The sequence below is a fragment of the Bicyclus anynana genome, chromosome 22 (assembly GCF_947172395.1).
Source record: "Bicyclus anynana chromosome 22, ilBicAnyn1.1, whole genome shotgun sequence".
NCBI lineage: Eukaryota > Metazoa > Arthropoda > Insecta > Lepidoptera > Nymphalidae > Bicyclus > Bicyclus anynana.
In genome coordinates, this window is record NC_069104.1 from 13,208,472 (window position 1) to 13,234,442 (window position 25,971).

Consider the following 25,971-nt stretch of genomic DNA (forward strand, 5'->3'; position numbering starts at 1 on the left):
CTAAAATTAAAAAGCAGAAGTTTGTTTGTTTGATTGAACGCGCTAATCTCAGGTACTACTGGTCCGATTTGAATTTTTTTTTCAGTGTTAGATAGCCCATTTATCGAGCAAGGCTATATGCTATATATTATCCCCTAATTCCTATGGGAACGGGAACCACGTGGATAAAACAGCGCGGCATCAGCTAGTACATTAATAAAGGTCTGGCTATTGCAGGCCTTAGTACATTGTAATGTCTTAATAATATAGTCAAGACGAAGTTCATCTTCATCACAATTAACTCCAACGTTAACACGTACGTCAAATTAGGGGAATGATAAATGAAGTGTTTTTTCGCCAAATTAATGGGTAGTATAAAAAAACCGTGTGAATGAGATAACAATAAAAAAAACTACGAACACGTGTTCGGAGTGACGTCTATAATTAATTTCTATAATCCTACGGAACGGAACGAGGCCATAATTAATGCGACTTCAAAAATAACGGCCACGGAATTGGGTTGTTAGACATAACAAGTTGATCGCAACTTCGTCTATTTAGAGTCAGCAACCCTTCCCTTTGCTAATGTAGATTTGTTAAAATAACCCTTAGGGTTCCGTATATCGTAATATAAGTTTGTTTACCGTCTAAAAGATATTTGAAAAGATTTTCTCAGAAACGCAAATAGTATCCAGTTGAAATATATTGTAGCAAATACTTGGGCAATTTGTAGCTGTGAAAATTCCGATTTTAGAAATTCTTGAAACTGTAAAAAAATATTGGGCCTGTTTTACCATTTCTGTTGTGTCATATAACTTATTCACAAGTTTTATTATATTATATACTTCTATACTAATATTATAAATGGGTATCGTAGGGAGTAATCTCTGGATCTATTGAATCGATTTTGAAAATTATTTTACTACTGAAAAGCCATTATATTTGTGAGTGTCTCGGGGTATAATATATGAGTATACCCGAATTCTCACGGAAACGGAAACTTCGCGGGAGAAACCGCAGGGCGTCGGCTAGTTAGACTTAAATTAAGAAAGTTACAAATAGTAAGGTTGGACTATTAGACACTTATCCTTAGGTGGGTGAACCGGCCCTTGGACTTTTAACAACTCATTTAATAGTTTCAATGGCTCCCTATTATACTAATAACTATTATTTATTAACTCTTTTAGTTTCCTTAATCTTCCTTCACAATATTAAACCTTAAAAGGAGACGCCCGAAGTTAATATTTAAGCTATGTTTTGTCCATCTGTCAGTTAGTTGGTGATGCAAGAGTTTTATAGGTTTAGATTGGGATTGACTTTACGATGTTGTTTTATACCGAAACGGTGCTCCAGTGAATTTAAAACCAATTTTATTTAATTCACTGTTATCTCGCTTACAAAACATTTCCTTGATTGTATAATTTATTTAGATCTTTTTTTTTTTTTAATTTTTCTCTATATTTCCTTCATAAAGGATAAATCTTTGACGTTAATTTAAGTTAAAGAGAATCTGAACAACAGTTTAAACGAAATCTAAGTTTTCTTGGATTTAAATGTGGCTTTTTTTTCTGTCTTAGTAGGTGCCGATATAGCTGAAATAGCTGCGGAACCATTTCGGCGTCACGGGGTGGAAAATGTGACTGAAGCTCTTATAGAAGCTCATGTAGACAAATAATTACTATGTTCAATCTTTATATACGGGATATGTCTATTTATGAACGTATTATTAATATCAATTACAAATACTAAAAACTTCGTAAGTCAGAAATGCTTGCCCGAGATCGAATTGTAAATTCAAAATCTCAAGTCTTAGTACGAGTCTATGACTTAGTAAGAATCTTGAATTCTTACTAAGTCATAGTGCGATGTTAGTTTGTCGAACGATTTGAATAGTTTCGAGTTATTTGAACTTCACACTTGCGTTGCGAAGCGAATAATTGTTTGCTTTTGTAAACAGTTTTATCTGTTGCCTCTAACTCGTTCAACAGTTTTATTGTTTCTCGTTGTAAGGGTCGTGTGAACGAATGTGGTGCACGTTGTACAAACAATTCGCCACGTTTCTTGGTATTGGTGTGGTTTGTTGGTAATATATTAGGAAATTATTTTAATAGCTGTATCTATGTTAAATATTCATGATTTATAACGTAATCCAATGCGTTGCGGTTGATACAGATTGTGTGGTAGAGACGTGGCGCCTGTGCTTATTGTTTTACAATTGGTGTACTTGATTACTATTGTATATTCTATGTATACTATATATAACATACGTTTCAAAACAGCTAGGGTTAGAAGCAAAAATAGACTGTTTTTTTGTGGTTGGCGAATCACTGCTATGTTAAAATTAAACGTTACAGTTATTAATTTAACGAAACATTAACTGTTTTGTAGTAAACATTCCTTTATATTGAATATTTGCAATAAGGTATTATTGGAATAATAATATATTCACAGAATAGCTTGAAATTTTTCATTATCAATAATTCCTCACATTATTTAGGTACTCAAATTAAAAAATGCAGGTGATAATAATAATGTGGCTACATAAAAAATAGTATCCAAAATATATTTAAATTTTGTTTTATAATCCTTTGTATCCAGTTGTTAACATTCAACGACGCATAACCGAAGAAAATAGTTTGATTTTAATATAACAATACGAACGCAAAATATTCGAATAATATTAATTTCATTCAATCATATCCACATTTCATCAGAACATATAAGTTACACAGACAAACAGTCCGCGCCATTATTGATACATACCATTTTGTTGCAGATCGTAGCCACAACCGTCTGCGGTGAGACCCGACCCACAACGTTGGTGACGCAACGCCATGCGCTCCTCAGGCGCCGGCCGCTCGCACTACGCCTAGAGAACGCACTACGCAAGTGATATAATATGTGCGATACAGTGACAACAACGGTTACTATTCGATATTCAGCAACGTGAATTTCGCCCTCGATACAAACGATCGAATCGTGAAGTGACCAAGTACGAGTAACATGAGTTGTGATTCGGTGATTTTGATGAGACATTGATAGTTTCCTCTGCCAGTATCGAGATTGTGAATTGAATATGGTTAGTGATTCAGTGATCATTGCGGCTCGATAGTTCGTCGGACGCAAACCCTCGCGCGGTGACCGAGTATTATGTGTAGAGACCGTCGCGCGCCTGCGAGTCGATAGTGTGCGCGGCGTGCAGTGGGCGCTCGGGGGTCGTGGGCGCGTGGCATGCGCGGCGCGTGAGCAGTGACGGCGCCCGCGCGGCTGCCATGGGCGCGGCGCGACATGGCCCCGCGCGCGCGCCCGCTGCGGCTCCTGCTGGCGGCGCTGGCGCTGGCGTCGTGCGCCGCCGCGCCCGCGCCCGAGCCGCGCGCGCAACGCTCCGCCAACCTCAGCCACATCACCGGCACCTCCCGCACCATACAGATGTTCCTCAAGAATCGCTATCTGCAGCTGATGCCGGATGGCACCGTCAACGGCACCACAGACGTCAGCAGCGTTTACAGTGAGTAGCTAGCATTTGACGATAGCGCTACGTTAACATCTGCAGATTTACTAAATCGTGGAGAATTTGAATGGCTACACGTGCTAGCCCGCACGTTTTCTGTAACTTAATCGCTCAACTAAATCAGAATCGAAATTTACTTTCGATTAAAATTTTTAAAAAATATCCAACTAAATTGTAGATCGTTCACCGTGATGTATAATAACTCTACAGAATGACGATGTATTGAAACTACAATCGAAAGAAACGACCAAGTGCGCAATCAACACTAATACTTGTCGAGTGATGTCTTATATACTTGGATTCCGCATAGCGCTGACACTCTACTTAAAATTGAATCAAGTGTTGACTGGGATTTGGCTATACATTTTTCATTTTATTATCTTATTGTATAACTCGGTACACTTCGTATAACCGAACATCTCTGCGTTTACAGTAACGTCGTCGTTGTCGAGCCTTGTGACGAAAACGATGTGAACGAACGTGTTTCGCTCGACGATGTGCATGTAATAGGACATATCAACATTTAATGTCATCTTCTTCCACAAATCTCTGCACCCCTTGTCACACTAATATTATAAAGGCGAAAGTTTCTCTTTTACGCTGCGTACTGAAGCGATTTGACTGAAATTTGGAAAGGAAATAGATTTTACCTGGATTAACACATAGGCTACTTTCATCTCCAAAGATCCACGGTTCCCGCGGGATTTGTGACAAACTGAATTCCACGCGGACGAAGTTGCGGACGTCCGCTAGTTATTTATGTAAATAATATTTTTACATTACTTATTAATATGTACTTGCTTACGTATTGACGTCATGTATTTAACAATGTATACCTAGAGCTAGATGTTATGAATTTGTCTTAACTCTGTGATGTCCCTGTGATAGAATTTTATCATATATACAGGTTTTAATCATGACCATTGAACTCGCTTTTACCTTAAAGCTCAGCGGAGCATTTTAATTGCACGTCTCAATTTCCATCGCATTTCCATCGCACTGCGGTCGCGTGCGTCCATTTCCCGGTATGCGTTACTGTAAGCGACACTGTGCGACTCGTGCGACTTGTGTTGTGTCACCCGATATCGCCTTCGCGGAAGCGCTTTGCGGTCGAAGAAATGACAATACGCTCACTACGGCGAACGATACTTCAGGCATTATAACATGAAACAGTCATACAAAAGATTTATTTTGAAAGAGAATTTGGGAAACAAGAAGAACGAAATCGAAAGTCTGTAAATATGAAAATGTACTTTAAACAGTTTGTGCTAACTAAAGCATTGGGTCATCTCCTTACGGATAGGCCAGGGGGTGTCTCTTGAATCTGTCACCCGCCGGAGATAAGTCCTCGATTTGTTAACGCTTTGAGTGTTCCCGAAGTTCCCTGGGTTGCGGTAGTTTACGAAATGTTCCCGTGACTCAGTCATCAGGCGACAACTGAACACCTTGGGGTATTAGTCGGTTGAAGTCCGACATGACTTTCTTGCCTCCTCGTGCCAAGAAGTTATCCATAAGGAATTCCCCACGTTAAAAAAAGGAGCGTGCCTCGAAGCAGACCTCCTTGCACCGGTACGGCCCGGAGAAACTTAGCGTCGCCAGTATCCTGTTCTATCCCTTTACGGATATAATATAGGTCGTGTCCAGATGTCATTTCCATGAGCCCCTATTTATATATATACTATAAATTTATTTGCGGAAGTATGTTTAATAACTGGAACGTATTTTTAAACCATGCCTGTGCTTTAAACTATAATAATAACATTCTGTCTTTAAAACAGCTTAATAGACTCCGAAATTGCATACCTACTTTCATAAATCACCAACGACATTAATGGAACGAGAAAACGGTCGACAAACTTATTTTAATCATCATAAATTATAACAAATGAATTCCGAAAATTAAAACAAATATTTTCTTTAATGGCCAAATTTTGTTTTGATTCTTTTTATAGTCGCAATTAATAGCGACCAGACGGCCTCCAGACGTTTGTTACGTAATACCGACCAGTTGTTGTCGATTTGTCTTTTTTGAATTCGATGTTATAATATGTCCTCTAGTTTTGACGGCATCGATTTTAACGGACAATGATTGCCTATATATGTGCGTATATGTACGTCGATCCCTTTAAAAAAACGCTAAAAAGATAAAAACGAAAAATGCATTCGGTCTATGGTATCAGCGACATTAATCATAAACGTTATTAGACTTTTAAAGAGCAAAAAAAGAATCTAGATAGGTAATTAACCATAGAGTTTGACGCCTAAATAGAAGATAATAATTAGTGGTAGATCTAAGAGTTTAATCTTCTTCGATCTAGATAATTACAGGTTAGGGCTAGCTGACTGTCAAATTGTAATAATGACTCAGTTAAAAGACTACAATTGAGATCGCTGCCGGCGGCCGCGCGGTGGTCCGAATGTGATCCTACAGAACTATAATTTTGTATTACGTATGCTGATTGACATTGGATTTTTACAGAGTTTCTCATATGATGAATAATTTGATTTATATTCTTGCGGAACCATTACATAAACCTGATAGAGAGCCATTCAGAAACCGATTTATTCAAACCAAAATCAATGTTCAATGTTATTAAACACAAGCATCTGCGAAATCCCGCTTTTTCATATTAGGGTGAATTTTTTGCGATCAAAATAATATAATAATAATAATATAATAATAATAATATTTTTGCTGTTTGCTTGAAGAGCACAACTAATTCTTTAACAAATCATCAAAACTAGCCTAGTAATTTAGCCAAGACCTGTGCCTCAAAATGACGTGCATAGAGCAAAGTGTTGATCTGTGAAGGCGATGGCTTCCACGTAATATGAGATAGAACATCTGCATTTTCCATTAAATATTAAAAACATAAAATGGAAAAACTCTGGGCGTCGTAGACCATCGAGTGATCAAAATTCGACCAAAATTTTAAACGTTTATGAAGGTTTAATTGTTAAAGATATTATTTACGAACTTATACGTTGTAAAAAAATAATAATAAGTTCTTCCGTTCGCATAATTTTCTTGGAAAGGTTTGTAAAGATTTCTCTTTACGTTAAAACGTGTTTGCGCAGATTAATTGTTGTACATATTAATTGAGTCCTTTGAGACCACGACTGATCGATCTATTTCTGTAAACTACCATTATAAAATGTAATATAATTTATTTGAACAGCAAAGTGAAGTAATAAATCAGTCTAGCGTATGCTAAATGAAAACTTCTGTATTTTTAGCCATTTATCTGTGAACGACGCCATTAAACTAAATAAGATCAGTCGGCGATAATTTGGTGATTTACTACTTTGTGAATATGTTATTAGTTTGAATTAGAATGTTGATGGTCTAATGTGTAGACGGTTTTATATCAAAGGAAAAGTGCCCATTAGAAAATATTTATCTTTTAATTAGATATGTTGAAAAAAAATTAAAATGTCTTAATACGAGAATTATTAAAATAATTTATTTATTCGATAAAAGTTTCTATTATTAATTTTTACAGAGTTAATTAATAACAAAATTATAAAAAAACTAGCTAAAGCTCACGTCTACAATACTGACGACGTGGTATTTAATTTATTAAAAAAATATTAATGTTTTTGATATTGTTTATATGCAACGTTTTTGAGTCATAAAAACTTTCATGGCAAAATATAATTCCTACTAGTAAAATATTTATTAAAAAATACCTAGAATTTCGTTTTATTAACGGTGTAAATAATATTAATAAAAATAAAATAGGAGTATGTATAATTCTAATCGTAATCCATATCGATCATCATTAAGTTACGTAATTCAAAACGCCATAACGTGCACTGCAAAAAACCTACCACGATTAAGCCATAAAAATATGGTGTTTATTCCTATCGCCAAATTAACCCAATACAAAAACGAATTTAATGGTAATAAATGTTTGAAATGATATCTTTATAACAATATTGGCAATAATAATATAAAATGTTTGTTTGTGTTTATGTTCTGCCACGATACATAATATTTTATGGTTACCACAAGCTACCATGTAAATTTATATCTCATAAATATTCGATTACCAACGTTTATAATAACCCATTTGTCGGTAATTTAATATATTGAATAGACTTTTTTATTCAATATATTGGTTTTCGGAAGTTTTTTGTAAAGTGACTTTACAAAACTTTAACATTTTCTAGTTGTCATCTTCTGAAGAAGATTTGTGACATTATCTTATTACCATCAATACGAATAATGGAAATGTAATGAATTGTCACTTGTTAACGATTCATATTTTCCTTGATTTTAGTTTTTGATTTTATTCATTTTCGTCGATTGTCTGTTCTTTTCATTGTATTTATTTTTGCTTCAAAAAGAGATTTTCATTTAAGTCTCTCTATTTTTATCTATACATACTAATATTATAAAGCGGAAGAATCTGTTTGTATGTTAAGCGTAGTAAAGTCAGAATCTACAAATCGAATTGTAAAATATTTTTTTATATCAATGTCAGACTCATGAGAAGTGAGTTTAAAAACTTAATTAAATTAAACTATTTTCTTTAAAAAGCGAGGAAGTACGACTATTGGTGGAGTCTGTTCTTTAATATGAATACTAAGTTTTCTACGCTCATGAAGGTAGTGGGCTTATTTTATAAATAAAAAAGATGAGTTTTGGCAATATGACGAATGGCTACTTACGCCTCAAACATGCAAGACATTAATTTTGTTTCAAAGCGCAACAAATGTGCAATGCCTCACACCTACTAAATTAAATGCTTCGTTATAAATCTCATTGCACTTAAACATGTGTAACTTTTGTGATATTAATTACTTTTCCCTGTCAAAAGATGGGATTATTTTGTGATTTTAAAGGTACCTACACAGATTCAAAGAGAAGACCCACCACTCCGTTCCAATACAGATAGGTGGGCTGTAATAACACAGTAACGATCTTCTATATATTATATATATGTATAAATGAATTGTTGTTCGTTAGTCTCTCTACAACTCGAGAACGGCTGAACGGATTTATCTTATCTTTAAATGTGCATGCAGGTATAGGGAAGGTTTAAAAGGTGAGAAAAATTAGAATAATAGTCAAGAGGTAAGGTAGTGGTAGGTTAGGGGTAGGGTAGGGTAGGGGTAGGGAGGGGTAGGGCGGGGTAGGGATAGGGAAGAAGTACACATAAGTCAAAGCGAAGCTTGACCGGGTCCGCTAGTTTTCTTATAAAATAGCAAAAGTATGTGTGAACTCCATACTTTATGTTCCACGGACCTCATAAATCCCTCACTCACAGATCGGACCGACGATTTCTATTTATATGTGTATAATCTCGAATCTGCCGTGGGTTGAACAATACCTAGCCCTTAGTGTTGCCAGTGACATGTATTTTTGGCCTATTTGCCTCCATTTTGTATTGTTTTCAAAATGTTCTCTGTTTTTAGGAATACTGGTCCAACGATCTATAAACAAAGTTAGAAACGATTCTATTAAGCCGCGCCTACACGCGCGTACATGCTCGACGAACAAGTTTTATGAAGCTTTTAGTTACGTAATAAAGCTGCAAAGTTTATTTTTGGCCAATTAAGTTGATGATGATACATTTCGAACTCTCCTAGTTCGTATTTTAAGTATTTACCAAGTCAAGTGGCATTCAGACTGGTCATCAATACGCATATATAAAATTGTCATCAAGTGTCTGTCTGTGATATCAAAATAGCTCTGTTTTCTCAAGTGCTTATAGTGATTTATAGGACACCAAAACACAATTAAACTTTTTCAAAATTTTTGTTGTTCTGTCTGAAGTTGAACGGCTGGATTTATTTTAATGGGACATATTCACTGGAAAATAGAGGAGGTTATTGAGCAACATACGAGTATTTTTATCCTGAAAATTTATGATTTCAGAGGGATTTATTAAAAACTGAATTTCACGCGTACGAAGTAACGGGCGTCCACTAGTAGTAAAATGAAACTGGTCACGTATTTAGCCGAGGCAATTGTCCAGTCTCGATAATGAAAACAGCACGGAGTCGCAATCACGGTCGCTATGCAGGAAGGGCTGCATATTGATGACAACTCTTTGATCTTGACACTTTGATCGAGCTAAGCGCGGTGATGTAATTACGGAAACTAGTCACCATTGAAAAAAAAAGATAATTAAAGTTGAAGGGAAAACAATAAATTTTGCACGGATGTCTGTTAGGGCGCTTTTACATTGAACATTTTCTTTGTACTATAAAATATGTGTGCGGCAATTTGGTTGTTTGTTACACTCACAATAAAACATTGCATACACCGCGAGCATAAAAAAGCCGTAGAAAACATTTTTTTTTGGAATAACTTCAGTTCCCATTGATAAGAATGAATAAATGACAGACACAATGGAGCTGACAATTTGCGAAGTTACGAAGAATCTTTATTGTTAAAACTCCATGTTTTTATGTCAGTAACCGAGTGATATTTCGATTCCCTGTTATTGTACATAAATATTTTCTTTTATTTTCTGTCTTACGATCATTTATACGCGGCGATTTAATTACAGTAGGTTTTATTTCAATTTAATTTTAACATAATATTTTTAACTAAAACCAAGGTTCTATATTAGCAAATAAGTAACTAATAAAAAAACACTATTACAATAAAGTAAAAAATTAATAATAATTATAGGAAAAGCTCTTAATTAGAGTTGAAGGATGCGTTCAATGTAACATCACTCTTACAGAAGCGCGTATGCGCCGGCGCATCGTCGACAGCGAGATTGATAGCGCGTCGGCTTAATATAGCAATTTGCACCTGTTAGCGGCTGCATCATCATTACCGCACTCGGGTAACACGCGCCCTTACACTTATAACACATAGAAGCGCGATCAGTGCACGTCTAGTAGAACGTTGCACGTGAGTAGTCAAGGGTACGTCTGGGTGAGAGGAAAGAGCACATTAACATCTAAAGGCATTGAAAAACAGATTAAGAGTTCATGTTGATTTCCGGCTTAAGAGAAGGCTTTAGTCCGCGCGAGTGGGATCACCATCATCATCAGCCTATTCTTAACAGCCTACTTCAGGGCTGATGCCTCTTATCTATACTAATCTATACTAATATTATAAAGCTGAAAAGTTTGTTTGTTTGATTGAACGCGCTAATCTCAGGAACTACTGGTCCGATTTGAAAAATTCTTTCAGTGTTAGATAGCCCATTTATCAAGGAAGGCTAAAGGCTATATATTATCCCTATATTCCTACGGGAACGGGAACCACGATGGTGAAACCGCGTGGCGTCAGCTTGTCTCTTATGAAAAAAGAAAGAGATTTGGATTTAGAGTCATCTGAGAATCACGTAAGTCATATAAGTTTGCTAATGCTCTCTTTTCGAAAAAACTATTTCAAGATTGCGAGAAGCAAATGCGAAGACATTATAAGCCATCCAATAACGCTGTTGCGGTACCTACCATAAAGAACCGTAAACAGCAAAATAAACAATCTGAAAAGAAGTATCAATAATTATCGTATTTACTAGTACATCAGTCGAAAATGCCAGCTCAATTTTGCTTCACCTCGCATTCGCTTACTGTGTGGTTCTACACGTAATAACTCTGTGGTGCTCTTGAAACATGGAAATTTCGCGTTTTGAATAACAAATTTTTGCAAAAATTATGCAGTGTAAAGTGGTCGATCGATTGGGTTTAATCTAATTGGGATCGCGTGAGCTTTTTAATTGGATTTTGGCGTGAACATTTTGGGGCTTTTATTCTTAATTTTATTCGAAATTTATGCGCGGAGTAATGAATGGAAATTACAAATATACATAAACGGGTGTAATAACCCAATGAATTATAATATTTTGTTTATATAAAATGTGATTTGGTTTTATTATTGGTTTTTAAGCGGATATACTTTGTGCAGTGTGTGCTCTGGAATTTCAAGATACAGTGGATCTTTGAACCCCAGAACAGCAAGAACTTGGCATATTGTTGAGTTGCAGTCGACTAGCGTGATAGGAGACAAGAATAAGCTGATAGTTGTCAAGCTATATATGAGCTAATAAGTGACATTTTTAACCCATTTTAAAAATAGAGACATTGCTGGATTGCTTACATTCTACCATCCTTTAGCTAATTTTGTGTGGCAATAATTGAAGGGCAAAGGAGGTCGACAGGCGAAACACAGCAATGTTGTTTGGTGGCTGAAACAATCAACGCAGTACTTTTTTTATACAAGTTAGCCCTTGACTACAATCTCACCTGATGGTAAATGATGATGCAATCTAAAATGGAATCGGGCTAACTTGTTAGGAGGAGGATGAAATCCACACCCCTTTCGGTTTCAACACGACGTCGTGCCGGAACGCTAAATCGCTTGGCGGTACGTCTTTGTAGGTAGGGTGGTAAAAAACTTGTTGAGCTGTCACAAAAATATCAACTAATACAAATTTAAAAGATCTATAAAGAAACATTTGTATTATGACCTTGTATTGTACCTTCAAGAACAATCACACACATTATCACCTACCTCAAGAACCTATTTCCAATCAATTGTACTCTGCGTAAGTGTCTGTCTGTCTGTCCATGTGCCAGATATAGATAACCAGTGTCCGGCGCCAGACGGTGACATTTGCCGACCCACTTGCGAAGTGAAATTGTTTTAGATGCTTCCATTAGTTCATCGTAATTATATCAAATGCCCATTTGTTACGTCAAAATTGCCTAATAATTAATTAATATGACAGATCTAACTGTCAACAGCTATCGACGGCGTACAGATTCGTAAATAACGTATATATTCCTAAGGCATTCGTTACTAATATTGAAGTAATCTTCACCATTATTATCAGCCGATGCACGTCCACTGCTGGACACAGGCTTCTTCCATGGACTTTCAAACACCACTATCTCGAGTTGCCAGCATCCAGCGGCTCCCTGCAACTCGCTTGGCGTCATCGGTCCACCTAATTAATGAAGGTTTGACCAACTCCGGTACGGGGTCGCCGTTCCAGCACCTTGGGCTCCATTGGCTGATCGAACTATGTGCCCCGCCTAATGTCACTACTGCTTCGCGACCTACGTCGATCACACTGACGCATATATTGTAGTCTACTATTAGAATTAAAAAAAAAATCTACTTAGCCATCTTAAATTTTTGTGTTAACGCAAATATCTCTAAGAATTTATTAAATTATTTCAAAAATCTGATGATCCAGGTCGATATAATCGATAATTTATACATAATTGTATCGATATCTCGGAATGTGATAACGATTAAAAATCACTTTAGTGACGTCACTATTCCCAGAAGACTCGGGGATATCCTCAGTTGCATATTCAAATGTGTGCGTTACTGATTTAATTTTGTCAAATATTATGTAATTACAAAAGATAATTACGTTTTGACTTTGAGAGGCATTATGAGATTAGAAAGACAATGAAATTACGCGCCGTCTCAAGGACTTAAAGCCTTCTGTATCTCACCTTTGATCCAACAGCCTACGCTTTTCGCTAATTGACTGAATCGACTATCGGAACACTAGGGGTTGAGTTTGTTAGGGGTTGGTTTGAATCAAAATTCCACATCCTCGTGAGCAACGTCCAAGTATTTTGATACTGTTTCATTTCTATATTATTGCCATCACTGTTTATTATAATAACTAAAAGTCTGTTATTCAAGAGATTTTAACTTACTAGTAGGTATAGTTATGTAAGTAATATTTACGTTCATTGTTGCAATAAATCTCAGCGTGACCCGCCGTCAGATAGCGTTTATAGCTATTTGCCTACATAACATACGGTGCAGTAGTAAATAACTTAACTAGGCCATGTGCGTCCGACATATGCTTACACATCTTAATAACAAGCCAATGAAGTGGTGTCTTTCACTACGAACTATAAGACAAGTTTCTCCAATAGCTTCTTGAATTCACACTATCGAGTGCGTAAATAATATATTTTATTTTGTGTAAATATCATACATATGGCACACATCCTGTATATTTTTTTTTAATAACTTCAAAAACGTATTTCAGTTAGTTTGATTTTAACACAAAATTATTAAACCGATTTTCATGAAAATAAAATGGGACCAATCTGAAAGTAGGTACTAGTAGATACTCTTTCAAACAAAAAAAGAATTTTCTTAATTGGTTAATAAATGACAAAATTATGAGGTAACAATCTTAAAAAAATATAATAATCAATAATTACCAATAAAAAAATACACCTTTAGTTTCTGAATAGTTTTTAAAATATTTGAAAACAAGAATTTTTTTGAATAATATTGAAAATTACTGCTACGAAACCGTCTATCTGCCTATTATTCTTTAATCTGTGTAATTGAATAAGAAAAATAAAATAACTGTTACAGCTTCAAAAATCTGCTCAACAGTAACAAGAAAACCATTGTTTATAAAAAGCGGTAACAATACCGAAATTATACTCAAGTGACTGTTGACTCTCGTCGGACGGACGGACGGGTAAATAAACACGCGTCAGAAACGCGATGAGATATTTTACGTACTGACACGCGGTATTTACGTTTGAGTGGAACGTAATGGTAGTAAAGTATTACGTTGTTTTTACTGTTATAATTTTTGGATATCTAGTGATAAAGAGTAAAGATTTGTATGTTTGTATGTAACGGATCCACTCAAAAACTACTTGACCGATTTGAATAATTCTTTTACCGTTACATTATCAGAGAGTAACTAACTTGCTAACTAACTTGTTTTGGCTAACTTGTTAGGAGGAGGATGAAAATCCATACCATTTCTGTTTCTACACGACATCGTACCGGAACGCTAAATCGCTTGGCGGTACGTCTTTGTCGGTAGGGTGGTAACTAGCCACGGCCAAAACCTCCCACCAGCCAGACCTGAACAAATTAAGAAAATCTCAATCGGCCCAGCCGGGGATCGAACCCAGGACCTCCGTTTTGTAAATCTACCGCGTTCACCACTGCGCCACAGAGGTCGTCAAAAAATTTATTATTTATTATTATTACAACTCAAACTATTTGCACAATGAGCCAACCTAGAAAAGGTTGAGCATCTCTGCAGTCACCGCACTACTCTTGTCAGGGGTGATCAAATGTCGCAGTGATTGGTAATGACAACAGATATGATTGGGGCCCGGCTATCTGATCGTATCTGTCTGATCAGTGGATGAAATGATACACCGTCTGGCGTTTAATTGAGTCGGATGCGATTGGCACAGATCTTGACCTCTGGTGTAACGAGTTTTGATTTCTACACACACTAAAGTTGTCAAGCCTTTTTGTTTGTTTGTTTGTTTGTTTGGTTCTGGCTGTAATTAGTTTCGACGTAAAGACGTACCTACACATAAGTGGATTAGCGTTTCAATACGATGTTATAGAGCAAAGTTAAGTGGGGGGAGGGACTATGTGTATATCCCAATCCCCCACCATTAGGTACGGTGGGGGGACTGGGATATGGAAACCCAACGCTAAATGTTTATTGAAGGTGCATGGTGATAGTGTTCGATTTTCTAACGATCGCGTAATCTATACTTAATATTATAAAGTTGAAGAGTTTGTTTGTTTGGTTGAACGCGCTAGTCTCAGGAACTACTGGTCCGATTTGGAAAATTCTGTCAGTGTTAGATAGCCCATTATCGAGAAAGGCTATAGATTACATATTATCTCCGTATTCCCACAGAAACGGGAACCAAGTAGGTGAAACCGCGAGGCGTCAGCTAGTTAATGATAAATGACCGAATTATGTTCTCTGAGCAATGGGGTGTATTATCAAACTACAAGCTGACACGACCTCAGTCACCAACTGGACAAAAGAGGTATTTGCGTACCTAATACATACGTAAAATGAAAACTGATTTTCATATCACTAGTAAATTAGGTTAAACTTGAACCAATTTTGTCCGTTAGTTATTAATATTTACATAGCAAGTGCTACCAGGTCACAGAGCTAGTGTATCGGGCAAAGTTCCATCCGATCAGCCGATGCTATAAAACAGTGAATTAACGGCGATACGGTGGGCGGCTGAGGTCACATTTGTGTTTATTTTTAATTTTTTGCGAAATATTTATCAATGTGTTTTATTTGTATTATGCCATCTCTTCAATATTAACATTATCTTGGCCAATATGCCAATGGTGCACGTTCTACCAGCTTTTAGAAAATAAGGTATGTCTTGCTATATAGAGAACTTCAGAAAAGGTTGTTTTTGCATGCATATATCATCATCATCATAATCATTACCAACCCATATTCGGCTCCCTGTTGAGCACGAGTCTCCTCTCAGAATGAAATGGGTTAGGCTAATAGTCCACCAAACTGGCCCAATGCGGATTGGCAGACTTCACATACGTAGAGAATTGGGAAAATTCTCAAGTGTGCAGGTTTTTCTCACAATGTTTTATTTCACCGTCTGAGACCATGATATTTAATTTCTTATAATGCATATAAAGTTGCCGATACATGGCCCGGTCCGGATTCGAACCTACGCGCTCCGAATCGAAAGCAAAGGTCATATTCACTGGGCTATCACGGCATGCATGTTTATTATGTACTCGTGTATGTATTATTTACTCGGGCACAATAAAATGTTTTATCTTCTTCCAGCGGTTCATAAATTATTTAACAATTAAACCGTATTCCTCATTATTTAAACATAAAAACAATATAAAACCTCCGTGACACAGATGCAGATGGACAGATAAATCCCATAAAATTTCACCTCACCCAATGAAAATTCAATGCCTTGGCGATTGTGATCGGCACAATCTATGAATCACCATGATGTTGACTATTTATGGTGGTATATATGGTGTCAACGAGGCGGTTAAAAGTAAATAACGAGATGGATCACGTTACATTAGCGTGAGAAAACGGTTTTAACGTTTTTAAGGAAAGTTTTGAATAATGACCGAATGAAATCTATTTCTCCTAAATTTTCTAATATATCCTAAACATAATGCAAATAATATTACTCGATGCCTGAAGCCAACCAGTCTTCGAACAGTGCGTGTTGCCAGTAGCGACTTGCGGATCCGAGAGTTGGTCGCCAACAGTTGGTCTCATAACCCTCTTAGGAGACCTACTGTTACCGCCAAGCGATTTAGCTTAGCGATTTTAGACGTACTGCCAAGCGATTTAGCGACCAAATCAGATTGCGATAAACTGAGCTATGTTCGGAGTATGAGACATATCTCAGATACGAGAGATATGTTGTTGGTATGATGGTAAGTGATGATGTAATTTAAGAAAGTTACTTGTTAGGAGGAGGATTAGAATCCACACCCCTGTAGGTTTCTACACGACACGCTTGGCGGTACGTCTTTGCCGGTAGGGTGGTACCTAACCACCTAACCTCAAAGACGAGGTATATAGAAGGGCCGATGGTCGTTGGGGTCCCGAATGCTGGAATGGCGACTCCGCTCCAGAAAGGGCAATTGTGATCGCCTGAAGACTTTTGATGATTTTAATTGTAGTTCCAAATTCTGAAGCATCTCGCAAGCAAAAGCTCGTTAAAAGTAAAATTATACAAGACTACACATATGAAAAAAACTACATACATATGTACATACGGACCTACATATGTTTTCTGGGCTAATACTTCGAATCGGTCATTCGTATCTCGGTTTTGGTTAGCAAAACTAAGAATACAGCAATTATTTTTTCTACTGACATAATAACTACATAGTAAATACATTATAAAATTACATAATCTATTCATCACCATCATAACAATGTAAAAAATAATAAAATGAATATAATCTCAATATTTAAAATTATAATACACAATTGTGCACTAACCCTTATACTCTCGCAGCGGCAGTTTTTCAAAAACAACACTGATCTCTTTGTGCACCTGTCTTCGCTGCACGGCCATGAGGAATCACTTGTGCACTGCCTCGGACCTTATCCGATGTTGTAGGTTACGCTTTAGGTAATGCCTTCAATACAAAGCGTAACTTAAGCGGTGCTTTGACTATTTGCTTATTATTATTTAAATTATCACCTTTCTTTTATTGTACTAACAAATATGTGACATGTTAAAAAAAGAATAAATGTTTTTTGACTTGGTTCACACATCACATTATATTCATAATTTGTATTTTGCATTTGCATAACTGTTTGTTATTTTTTAGTCCAGTAAATTTAGGAATTTAAAACACCAATCTGAAGAGAAATTCCTACTGAGCTGAATTATTGCATACACATTTATTACGATATTATTATGAAGATGTGAAAAATCGACATCGATATCGTGTCCGCTAAAAAAGTTACAAACGTCAAAAGGTCACGAAAATCAGTTTTTTACAAATATTCCGCGACCTCGAAGGTCAATAGAGGTAATTTTAAAAATTGTTCCGCATAAAATTGTCTACAAAAAAGGTCATTTGCAGTTTTTTAGTAAAATTAACGGTTTTCGGATTAAAGCACTGGACTACATGTGCTGAGAATGTAGAAATTTCGTTTAGAACGCAAGGCGTTTATATCTGCACCAGAATATTTAAAATAGTGAATAGGTAATGAATTTAAATCTTGGAAGAAGAAAAAGTATTGCGTACTTTAGACGAAAACGCAATACAAAGAATACTTAGTCTACTCTTTGATGTAGGTAGTCTTACGCTAGAGTCAAAGGTGTTTCTTTTAGGAATGAGACAATTTAGACCCATCGATATAGTCTTTGGCTTAATATGTAATGTATACGTACATGAATTATGTACTCTGTACTTGTTTTAGTTACATAGCTACCGGCTGATCCGATTTGAATGAAATTTTGTGTGTAGGTTTAACAGGTTTTTGTATCGTTTGAAAACACAATCGGACCCAGCAAGTTTCGTTGCAGTCGGGAAATTCTAAGGCGGTAACAAGTTTGCGGGTCATATGTATACATACTAAGCTTATGTTTTTTAATGGGGATGAATATTAATATTTTGATTTTTATGATACATTCGGGTAAATAGGGTCATTGTTAACTAATGTATATATATAAAAAGCAAAGATTGTCTGGATATTTGCAAAATAAATGAGATTATAAAATTTCAAAATCTATTAAAAATCTTTTATCGTAATTAGATGAAAATTCATACAGTTTTAGCTTCCTTACATTAAATGTGACATTTTTTAATATATGAACTATAAACATAAACGCACAAATAACAAAGATATTAGTAATTTTGTTTGTACACACACACAAATCTAACGATCCTTACATTGCCTACGACGTCATTAGTTCGTGCCATTTTGTATGGGACGTTTTTCAGGGATCCGCGGCAGCGCCGCAAATCTGACCCATTAAATCCCTGTAGCTCCGAAAGTAATGATCGCAGATACTCTGTTCCTTTACAAAATTGCTTTACTATTAGCGTACTCTTAATTTATATACAATTTAATAAACTGTCATCATCCCTATTATTTACTTTACTTAGAATACAAATTCCACTGTAAATAAATTCGTTAGATGAAGTGTAAAACAAAACGAAAGAAACCGGTGAATCCTCTAATTAAATGGTGTGTAGGCGCAATTGATTTATGTGAGGACTCTCCATCGCCTCGAATAGAATGATGGAATGTGTTTACCCTGGATTTATGGTCGCTGTAAAAAACGACACGTGACGTCAAAATGGCGCGCGCTACGTGACAGTTGAAGATCTCATTAACGTCAGTTTTCAATTACCTATAGTTGTAAACTATTGGTAAGTTGCTTACCAACGAAGTTTTAAGAGAAAAATACAATTTTTTTTAATTTTCGAAAAGTAAGAGATTTTTTGTCGGCAAACACTGTTAACGTTTTCTTTTAGTTATGATATTTACATTATTGTGTGATAATAAGTAGGTAGATTTTTTTTTATTCTCTTCTAAACAGCTTAATCACTAAAGTGACTAGCTCTCGTATTGCTACTTAGGCTAAAACATTCATTAACTAAAACTAAAATCTTAAGACTAATTAATATTAACTAAGTTCTCCAAATTATCTTTTACTATTTTGTACAAAAATCTTGCGTTTTCGCTGGCAAAGCTTCCTAAAACAACATTTATCACAGCTAACTCTTTAAACTGTACTTCGCTTCGGACACCTTCCACTAAGATATGGTAAACGTCCTCGGGCACAGTGCAGTCTGGGCAGTTTGGGCTCTTTTTTAATCGTGTACTCAAATCTATTTAATGGAATATGTCCGGAGCGAAGTCTTACAGCTAGGATCAGCTCCTGGCGACCCATCCTGCAGTCATCCATCCAACTAGGTAGATGTCACGTTAAAATAACAAAATCTCCAGTTCCATCGTAATTAAGTTAACTCTTGATAACCATTCAGATTTATTACTATCTGACAGATTTGTTTCCAAAGTGATTGTATAAAGTCTACTCGAAGTAAAAGTAATTTTAATTTTCGTCATACACCTTGCACGTCGGTCTCCGTAATGTTATCACTACAACAATTTGTCATATTGTCATTGTTCCAAGTGTATTGTAACCTGTAAGAGACGCATGAGGCAACTTTGTCATTGTTGATCTTACGCAACGGAGTCCCGGTAGAACCCGGTTTTTGGACGTACATAATTGAATATTATGCAATATGTTAAATGGGTGTACTAACTATTAAGAAAGATCTGTCACAGCAGGCGATTGTGAGAGACATAGTCAGAGTATCTTTGTTATATCAGATGTTAGGAAACAGGTAGGAACCAGTAGCGGAGGATGGCTCAGGTTTCTCATATATACTTCGTCCGCCATTGGACTTCCTTAATCCGCCCCTGTCGCAAAATACGTTCTTATGGGTCATCTGCTAACTATAAGCTACCACCCTGCCGCCACACATCATACTTACGCCCAAATTTCATCTTTGTTCGTCAAGCGGTTTTCAGGATTTCGTGATGACCTTTCACATTTATAAATTAAGAAACAGTTCGTTCCTAATCAACCCATATTCGGCTCACTGCTGAGCTCGAGTTTCCTCTTAGAATGAGAGGGGTTAGGCCAATAGTCCACCACGCTGGCCCAATGCGGATTGGCAGATACGATAGCCTAGTGTATATGACCTCTGCCTCCGATTCCGGATGGTGTGAGTTCGAATCCGGTCCGGGGCAAGCACAACGAACTTTTCGGTTGTGTGCATTTTTAAGAAATTAAATATCACGTGTCACAACGTTGAAGGGAAACATCGTAAGGAAACCTGGATACCAGAGAATTTTCTTAATTCTCTGCGTATATTAAGTCTGCCAACAAACAGTACAAGAATGAATATGCATGGATTTTAAAGGTAACCGGGCGGGAATCGGCTTGCATTAATTTTACGCCAAGGAACCCTTCGAAAAACACTGCTAAAGATTTTTTCAAAAGAGATTGAAGGGTCTCTCGCGAAGGGTTGCCATGATGCTAAGGGTGACTAGAGACATGATTCCTCATGATATTCCTTATAAAATATCATACACATACGTTTTATACTTGGACAATTGAGATTCTGGAGTCTCGACTCTGAAAACTCTCAGCTGTAGTATCGAGCTGAGGCAGCGCCGCATTCAGCTGAATGTTTAAATAATATATTGTATAGAAAGACTAACTTATGTGTAAACCCATAAGTAATTGTTTGTAACTTCTCTTTTTAGACTGAATAAAGGATTTTATTATTATTAAAACCTGCGGCTTCCAAAGCTACGACGGCAAACTCTATAATATACTGTAGGTATTACTAGTATCAACCATGGATATACGGGCAAACAAACTTTACCTGGCACATTATTATTTGTTATAAAATATAGAGTACAGTTTGCAAGCCTTCCTTGACCCTATAACACGTCAAAAACACTATATGATTTATTAACACGGAAATGGTATTTAAATGTTCAGTTAATACAAGGCTGCAGCCATGATTTGTAACACCTGGCCAGTCATCAATCTTGCTTGCCTGGATCATAGGCTTGACCTGTAAATCTAAATATAACGAAAATTATGTATTATGTAAGTTTGACTTATAACAAAAATGACCAGACTATGCAAAAAAGATTAAGGTTCTCCGGTGAAGGCCATTGAAAGCAAGAAAGAAAGATAAGTCCTGCATTCTGTAAAATTACATCGCTTTTACATCGTTAGTTTCCATGGCAACTTCGTTGTTATTGACATCTTGTGTTGAAATTCGAATAAGACGTGTTATAGGCGAAAAGTTCGTCGACGAGTGTAAAATAACGCAATCGCAAGTTTATTTAAGAAAAACTTAATAATTAAAATTTAAAATTAAATGAAAATTCATGTATTTCAATTAGCTTAGCTTACAAGCACTTTTTATAAACTACTAGTAGAGTTTTTACAAATAGTAAACAAGTTTGACTATTTGTAAAGACTCTATCATCGGTTCGGAAGGCAGGTTCTGGCTCTAGTAATTATAGTGTGAAGCTATTGTGTTTAGCGACTGAGCATAAGATTTCTATATCCAGGATTCGAACCCAGGACACCGTGATACAAAGCCACATAGACTAACCACTGGACCAACGAGGCAGCTTTTAATTATTTTATAAAAGAATACTTTATTGATAGTAAAATGTAGGCAACAGTGTAACATGTCGCCTTGACACCAAACTATAATATATTACGTATAAGTTATTATTATCTAACAATAACAGGCCGCCAGTTACTGTTACAGTTACTAACCGCTTGCTTATTATCTAGAACAATTCTTACTAATGCCCATAAAATACTACGATATTTATTCATTGGTTTAGTAGAATTGGTTATATGTAGTTATTTATTTATACCAATTAGTTGAAATTCAAGGATTTTAATAACTAAATCAGTTAAAACAGTTTCTAGTCAAAATCGAAGACCTGGTGATGCTAAACGTGGACATCTATGCACAAAGGTTCCAAAACCAAATTATCAACTTTTACTGAGATTGAAACACAGAATATCTAGATCCGCAGCCACATCGGCTAACCACGGAACCAGTGAGCTATATCTGCTAAATACAGAATGTCTCGTAAATATTCACGGGACACCCTGTTTACGCTATTAACGGAAATTAACACGATCGAAGTCACTTTAATAATCAATTAAAAATTTAATTTATAAAAATAACTGATTGGTATTGGCGAAACATGATTTTCTTTTTCAGAATAGGAATTTATTACTTAAGAAAATATGTTGTTATTATCCTATTAGTGAATTAGTGGTTTCGTCACGTCGCTATCGAGGTGGTATTATGTTATGTAGGTCCGTAGGTATGTTCCGTTATAATTAAGGAACTGAGATATGATTCGCGTAACGACGTGGTTCAAATAAAAAATAAATTAAATGATAGAAATCGACTCGCGAAAGACCGGTCGGATGACAGCAGGGCTGCCAATTATCTTTATATTAAAAGTAAATGGATATTTTCAGAATAATAATATATTTTCGGCTGAATTTTAACTGTGTGCAAACATAGGTGCATTCTACTCGTATCACACCAATAATTTGTCAGACACTGTTACGTAGGAAAACGATCAGGTTCTGGACCTTTTGGTCCCCAGATCTTGTACTCTGCACTTATGTCTTTACGTACCTCCAAGGTACCAGAGCCCACGTTCCAACTTCAGGCTAATGAGTTCTTGAAATGCCATTAACTTGTATTTTTGTCGGATGTAAACTTTATCCTCCGAAAGTCTCCGATATAGAAAATAACCCAGCTTAGCTTATTTATAAAAAAAATAAAAATCTATAGAACACACCTGAAGATTCGTTGCTAAACAACTAAAACACGGAAGCAGTTTTGTACGGTAGCAACAACACAATTATTTTCACAAAGGAAGTCTTATGTAAATTATAACAAATTTTCCCAATAAATCTATTAATTGTACCGATTTGTAAACAATATTTAAGCAATCATGACCGGTTAGCGAGCCGCTCAAGATGTTAATTGTTTAATTCTGCCTCACGTTTGGACCATTTAACTAAATGAGCTGCGAATGTGCTCGGAATGTAAACATGTGTAAATAAATAATTTATGATCTCATTCCACACGCGCTTGGCTTGGGCAATTCGCTATTTCTAATAACTTGCGTGTAATGTTTATTGGCTTCGGATAAGTTAATAGGAATACCTGACTGGGTGTGTTGTGGGCTTCTTCTTAAATCGTGTTTGGTAACCGCATTTTTTTTTTCAAAACGGCATTTTTATGTTGACGAAATATTTATGACTCGAATTCCATTTTTGAGTTTTTTTACGATTACTTAAGTGTGTGGTTGATATCATCCAGCTTTTTATAGTAGAGCTAAAGTGACAGCATGGTTATTTGCGTACTCATATTATGCTATTTTTTCATGATTTATTTAGTGAATTTGAGCGATTATATATTTTTAAGCCATGACATCTGACTGAATGCTCAAGTTTCATATTTTTAGATCATGGTCTCAAATAAGATACTCGATAACAGCTCAAACGATTGTATTTTTTTTTCGGCTTTGTTTCCTTATTTAGGGATTATTTAGAAAACAATAGCTGCTATACCTATAGACGGCGTTTGGTTTAATTGAAGTTCAGGTATCAGCTGATTCTGTTTGAATTATTCTTTTCTTTTTAACAATAAAAAACAACACGATGAGTTCATCTAATTTGCTATAGTTTTATCGGTCCAATTTTTTTTTTATTTACTTTTTATTTATAATTATTGTTTCTTCCCTTGTGGTGGCAACCCTGGTCGGGAGGCGAAGTTCGTTAGGAGCTCATTAGTTGCGATCGACGTTAAATATGTGTTGTTTAAAATTTCAAATCGATGGAAACTCTTGCAATTAGAGGAAAAAAATGCACTTATTTGTACTGGCGACGTACCCGACCACTTTGTTCTGTTGGAGTGTCTTCATTTCTTTAAAACGACTGTTTACTTCGTACGATAAAGTACCCTACAGTTGCATTATTGCCTATGTTGGTCATAAAAAATGCAATTTATAATACATATTTTTTACACAAGGCATATTTTACACAATTTACTATCTTTATATTTTACAATATAAATATGGTAAATTGTGTTTTACCTGGTTTTAATTGGTTATAAATAATTTCAATTTTCAAATACATATTTGTATTAAATAGACTGAGTTTAAAGAACATTAAGAATATCTATATCATCAAGTCATGTTTACACGTAATACCTTTGTTTTTGTACTGACTCAACCACTATTTATTAAAACAGAATCTGCAACGAAGAACCCAAAAGTTTTGGGAAGCAGATTCATATTAAGAAGAACCTTCAACTTGGTACACTTTGTTCTTTTAAAATCTTGTTTTCCGACAATTTCCATCATTCATGGAAATGATGTGGAAGTGAATTCACCTACCTACTCCTCGTGCAAAGGTGAATCCGATGTTGCATAAGCATATAATTATATTTATATATTTCCTGCTTTGGGGAAAATCCAATAGGAGGTCTAAACTGTCTTGGGACACTACGTATTTATGTTACGTTTGTTATGAAACATTGAGTTATAATTATGTACTGTGTGACAATCTGTATTTTTGTCAAACTTCATCCTTTATAAAATAAGGCCTATGGCTGGCTATTACAGCCTCACGGCCTATTAAATATTGATCGACTCACTCGATCGATCGATCTCATACGAGGATCATGTTAGTTCATTTATAGGTACTCGTATAAATAAAGAGAATGAGAGAATCATCTTACCGTAGCTTGAAACAAAATTTCTTCGTCTGTGCGCTTAGAACTAGATCTTTTAAACTGCGCAACGGATTTTAATGCGAATTTCATTAATAAATAGAGTGATTCAGAAGGAATGTTTAATGAAGAATGTTGTGGTTGAGTGTTTCCACGCGAAGTTAAGGGTGTCAGCTATTTTTAACCGATTTCAAAAAAAGGAGGAGGTTCTCAATTCGAGTATATGGTTTTTTGTATGTATGTTATATACGAAGACGCTTGGACCGATTTGAATATTTTTTTTTTCGTTATTACGGATAAAAAAATGCCGATGTTTACTAAATTTAACAAAAACCATAGTTTCTGTTTCCTAAATCTTTATCTTCTACAATGAAGAATATACTAATTCTAATCAAACGTTCAATTTGACCACCTGTCCCTGCGAATACAAGTATTAAATAAGTAATTTAAAGAAAACCCATTAAATTTTACACATGTCAGTGTCTGTTATTAGCAACTAATGTATTCAAATAAAACCTTTATGTCCGTCCGTCACAAATTATTTTATCGACGTTTTTATCACCCAATTATATAGGTGTAACGTTTAAAACAAATTCCTATTTGAATATTCTAATTCACATTGATTTAGTATCGAACAGTCGATATTCTTAGAACTTGTAATAGGTTTTAGGTGACGTTCATTGGAGATTTTGGTGTGGGAATTAAAATTCCATTATATTAATAAACCTATTAATGAAAGAATCATTAATACATATTGGAAATTCCTTATAAATTCTATTGGTTCGTAATTCGATGTTTATGTTAATTTTATTTCACTTCAAGTTCTAGTGTATTGTTTATGAAAGTCAAATATTGCTTAAGATAGCGAGATTAACGTTTTTTTTAATTCTTT

At 35.6% G+C, this 25,971-nt stretch overlaps 1 protein-coding gene across 4 annotated transcripts in view; it reads left to right on the forward strand.

Moving 5' to 3' along the window:
* LOC112053064 (fibroblast growth factor 10) overlaps window positions 1-25,971 on the forward strand; it is a 219,153-nt gene that overhangs the window by 61,634 nt on the left and 131,548 nt on the right. For all 4 annotated transcript variants that reach the window (XM_052888469.1, XM_052888468.1, XM_052888471.1 and 1 more), the window contains one exon: window positions 2,756-3,487. In XM_052888469.1, coding sequence (XP_052744429.1) covers window positions 3,268-3,487 — 220 coding nt within the window. In that variant the 5' untranslated portion in view covers window positions 2,756-3,267. The remainder of the gene's footprint in view (window positions 1-2,755; window positions 3,488-25,971) is intronic.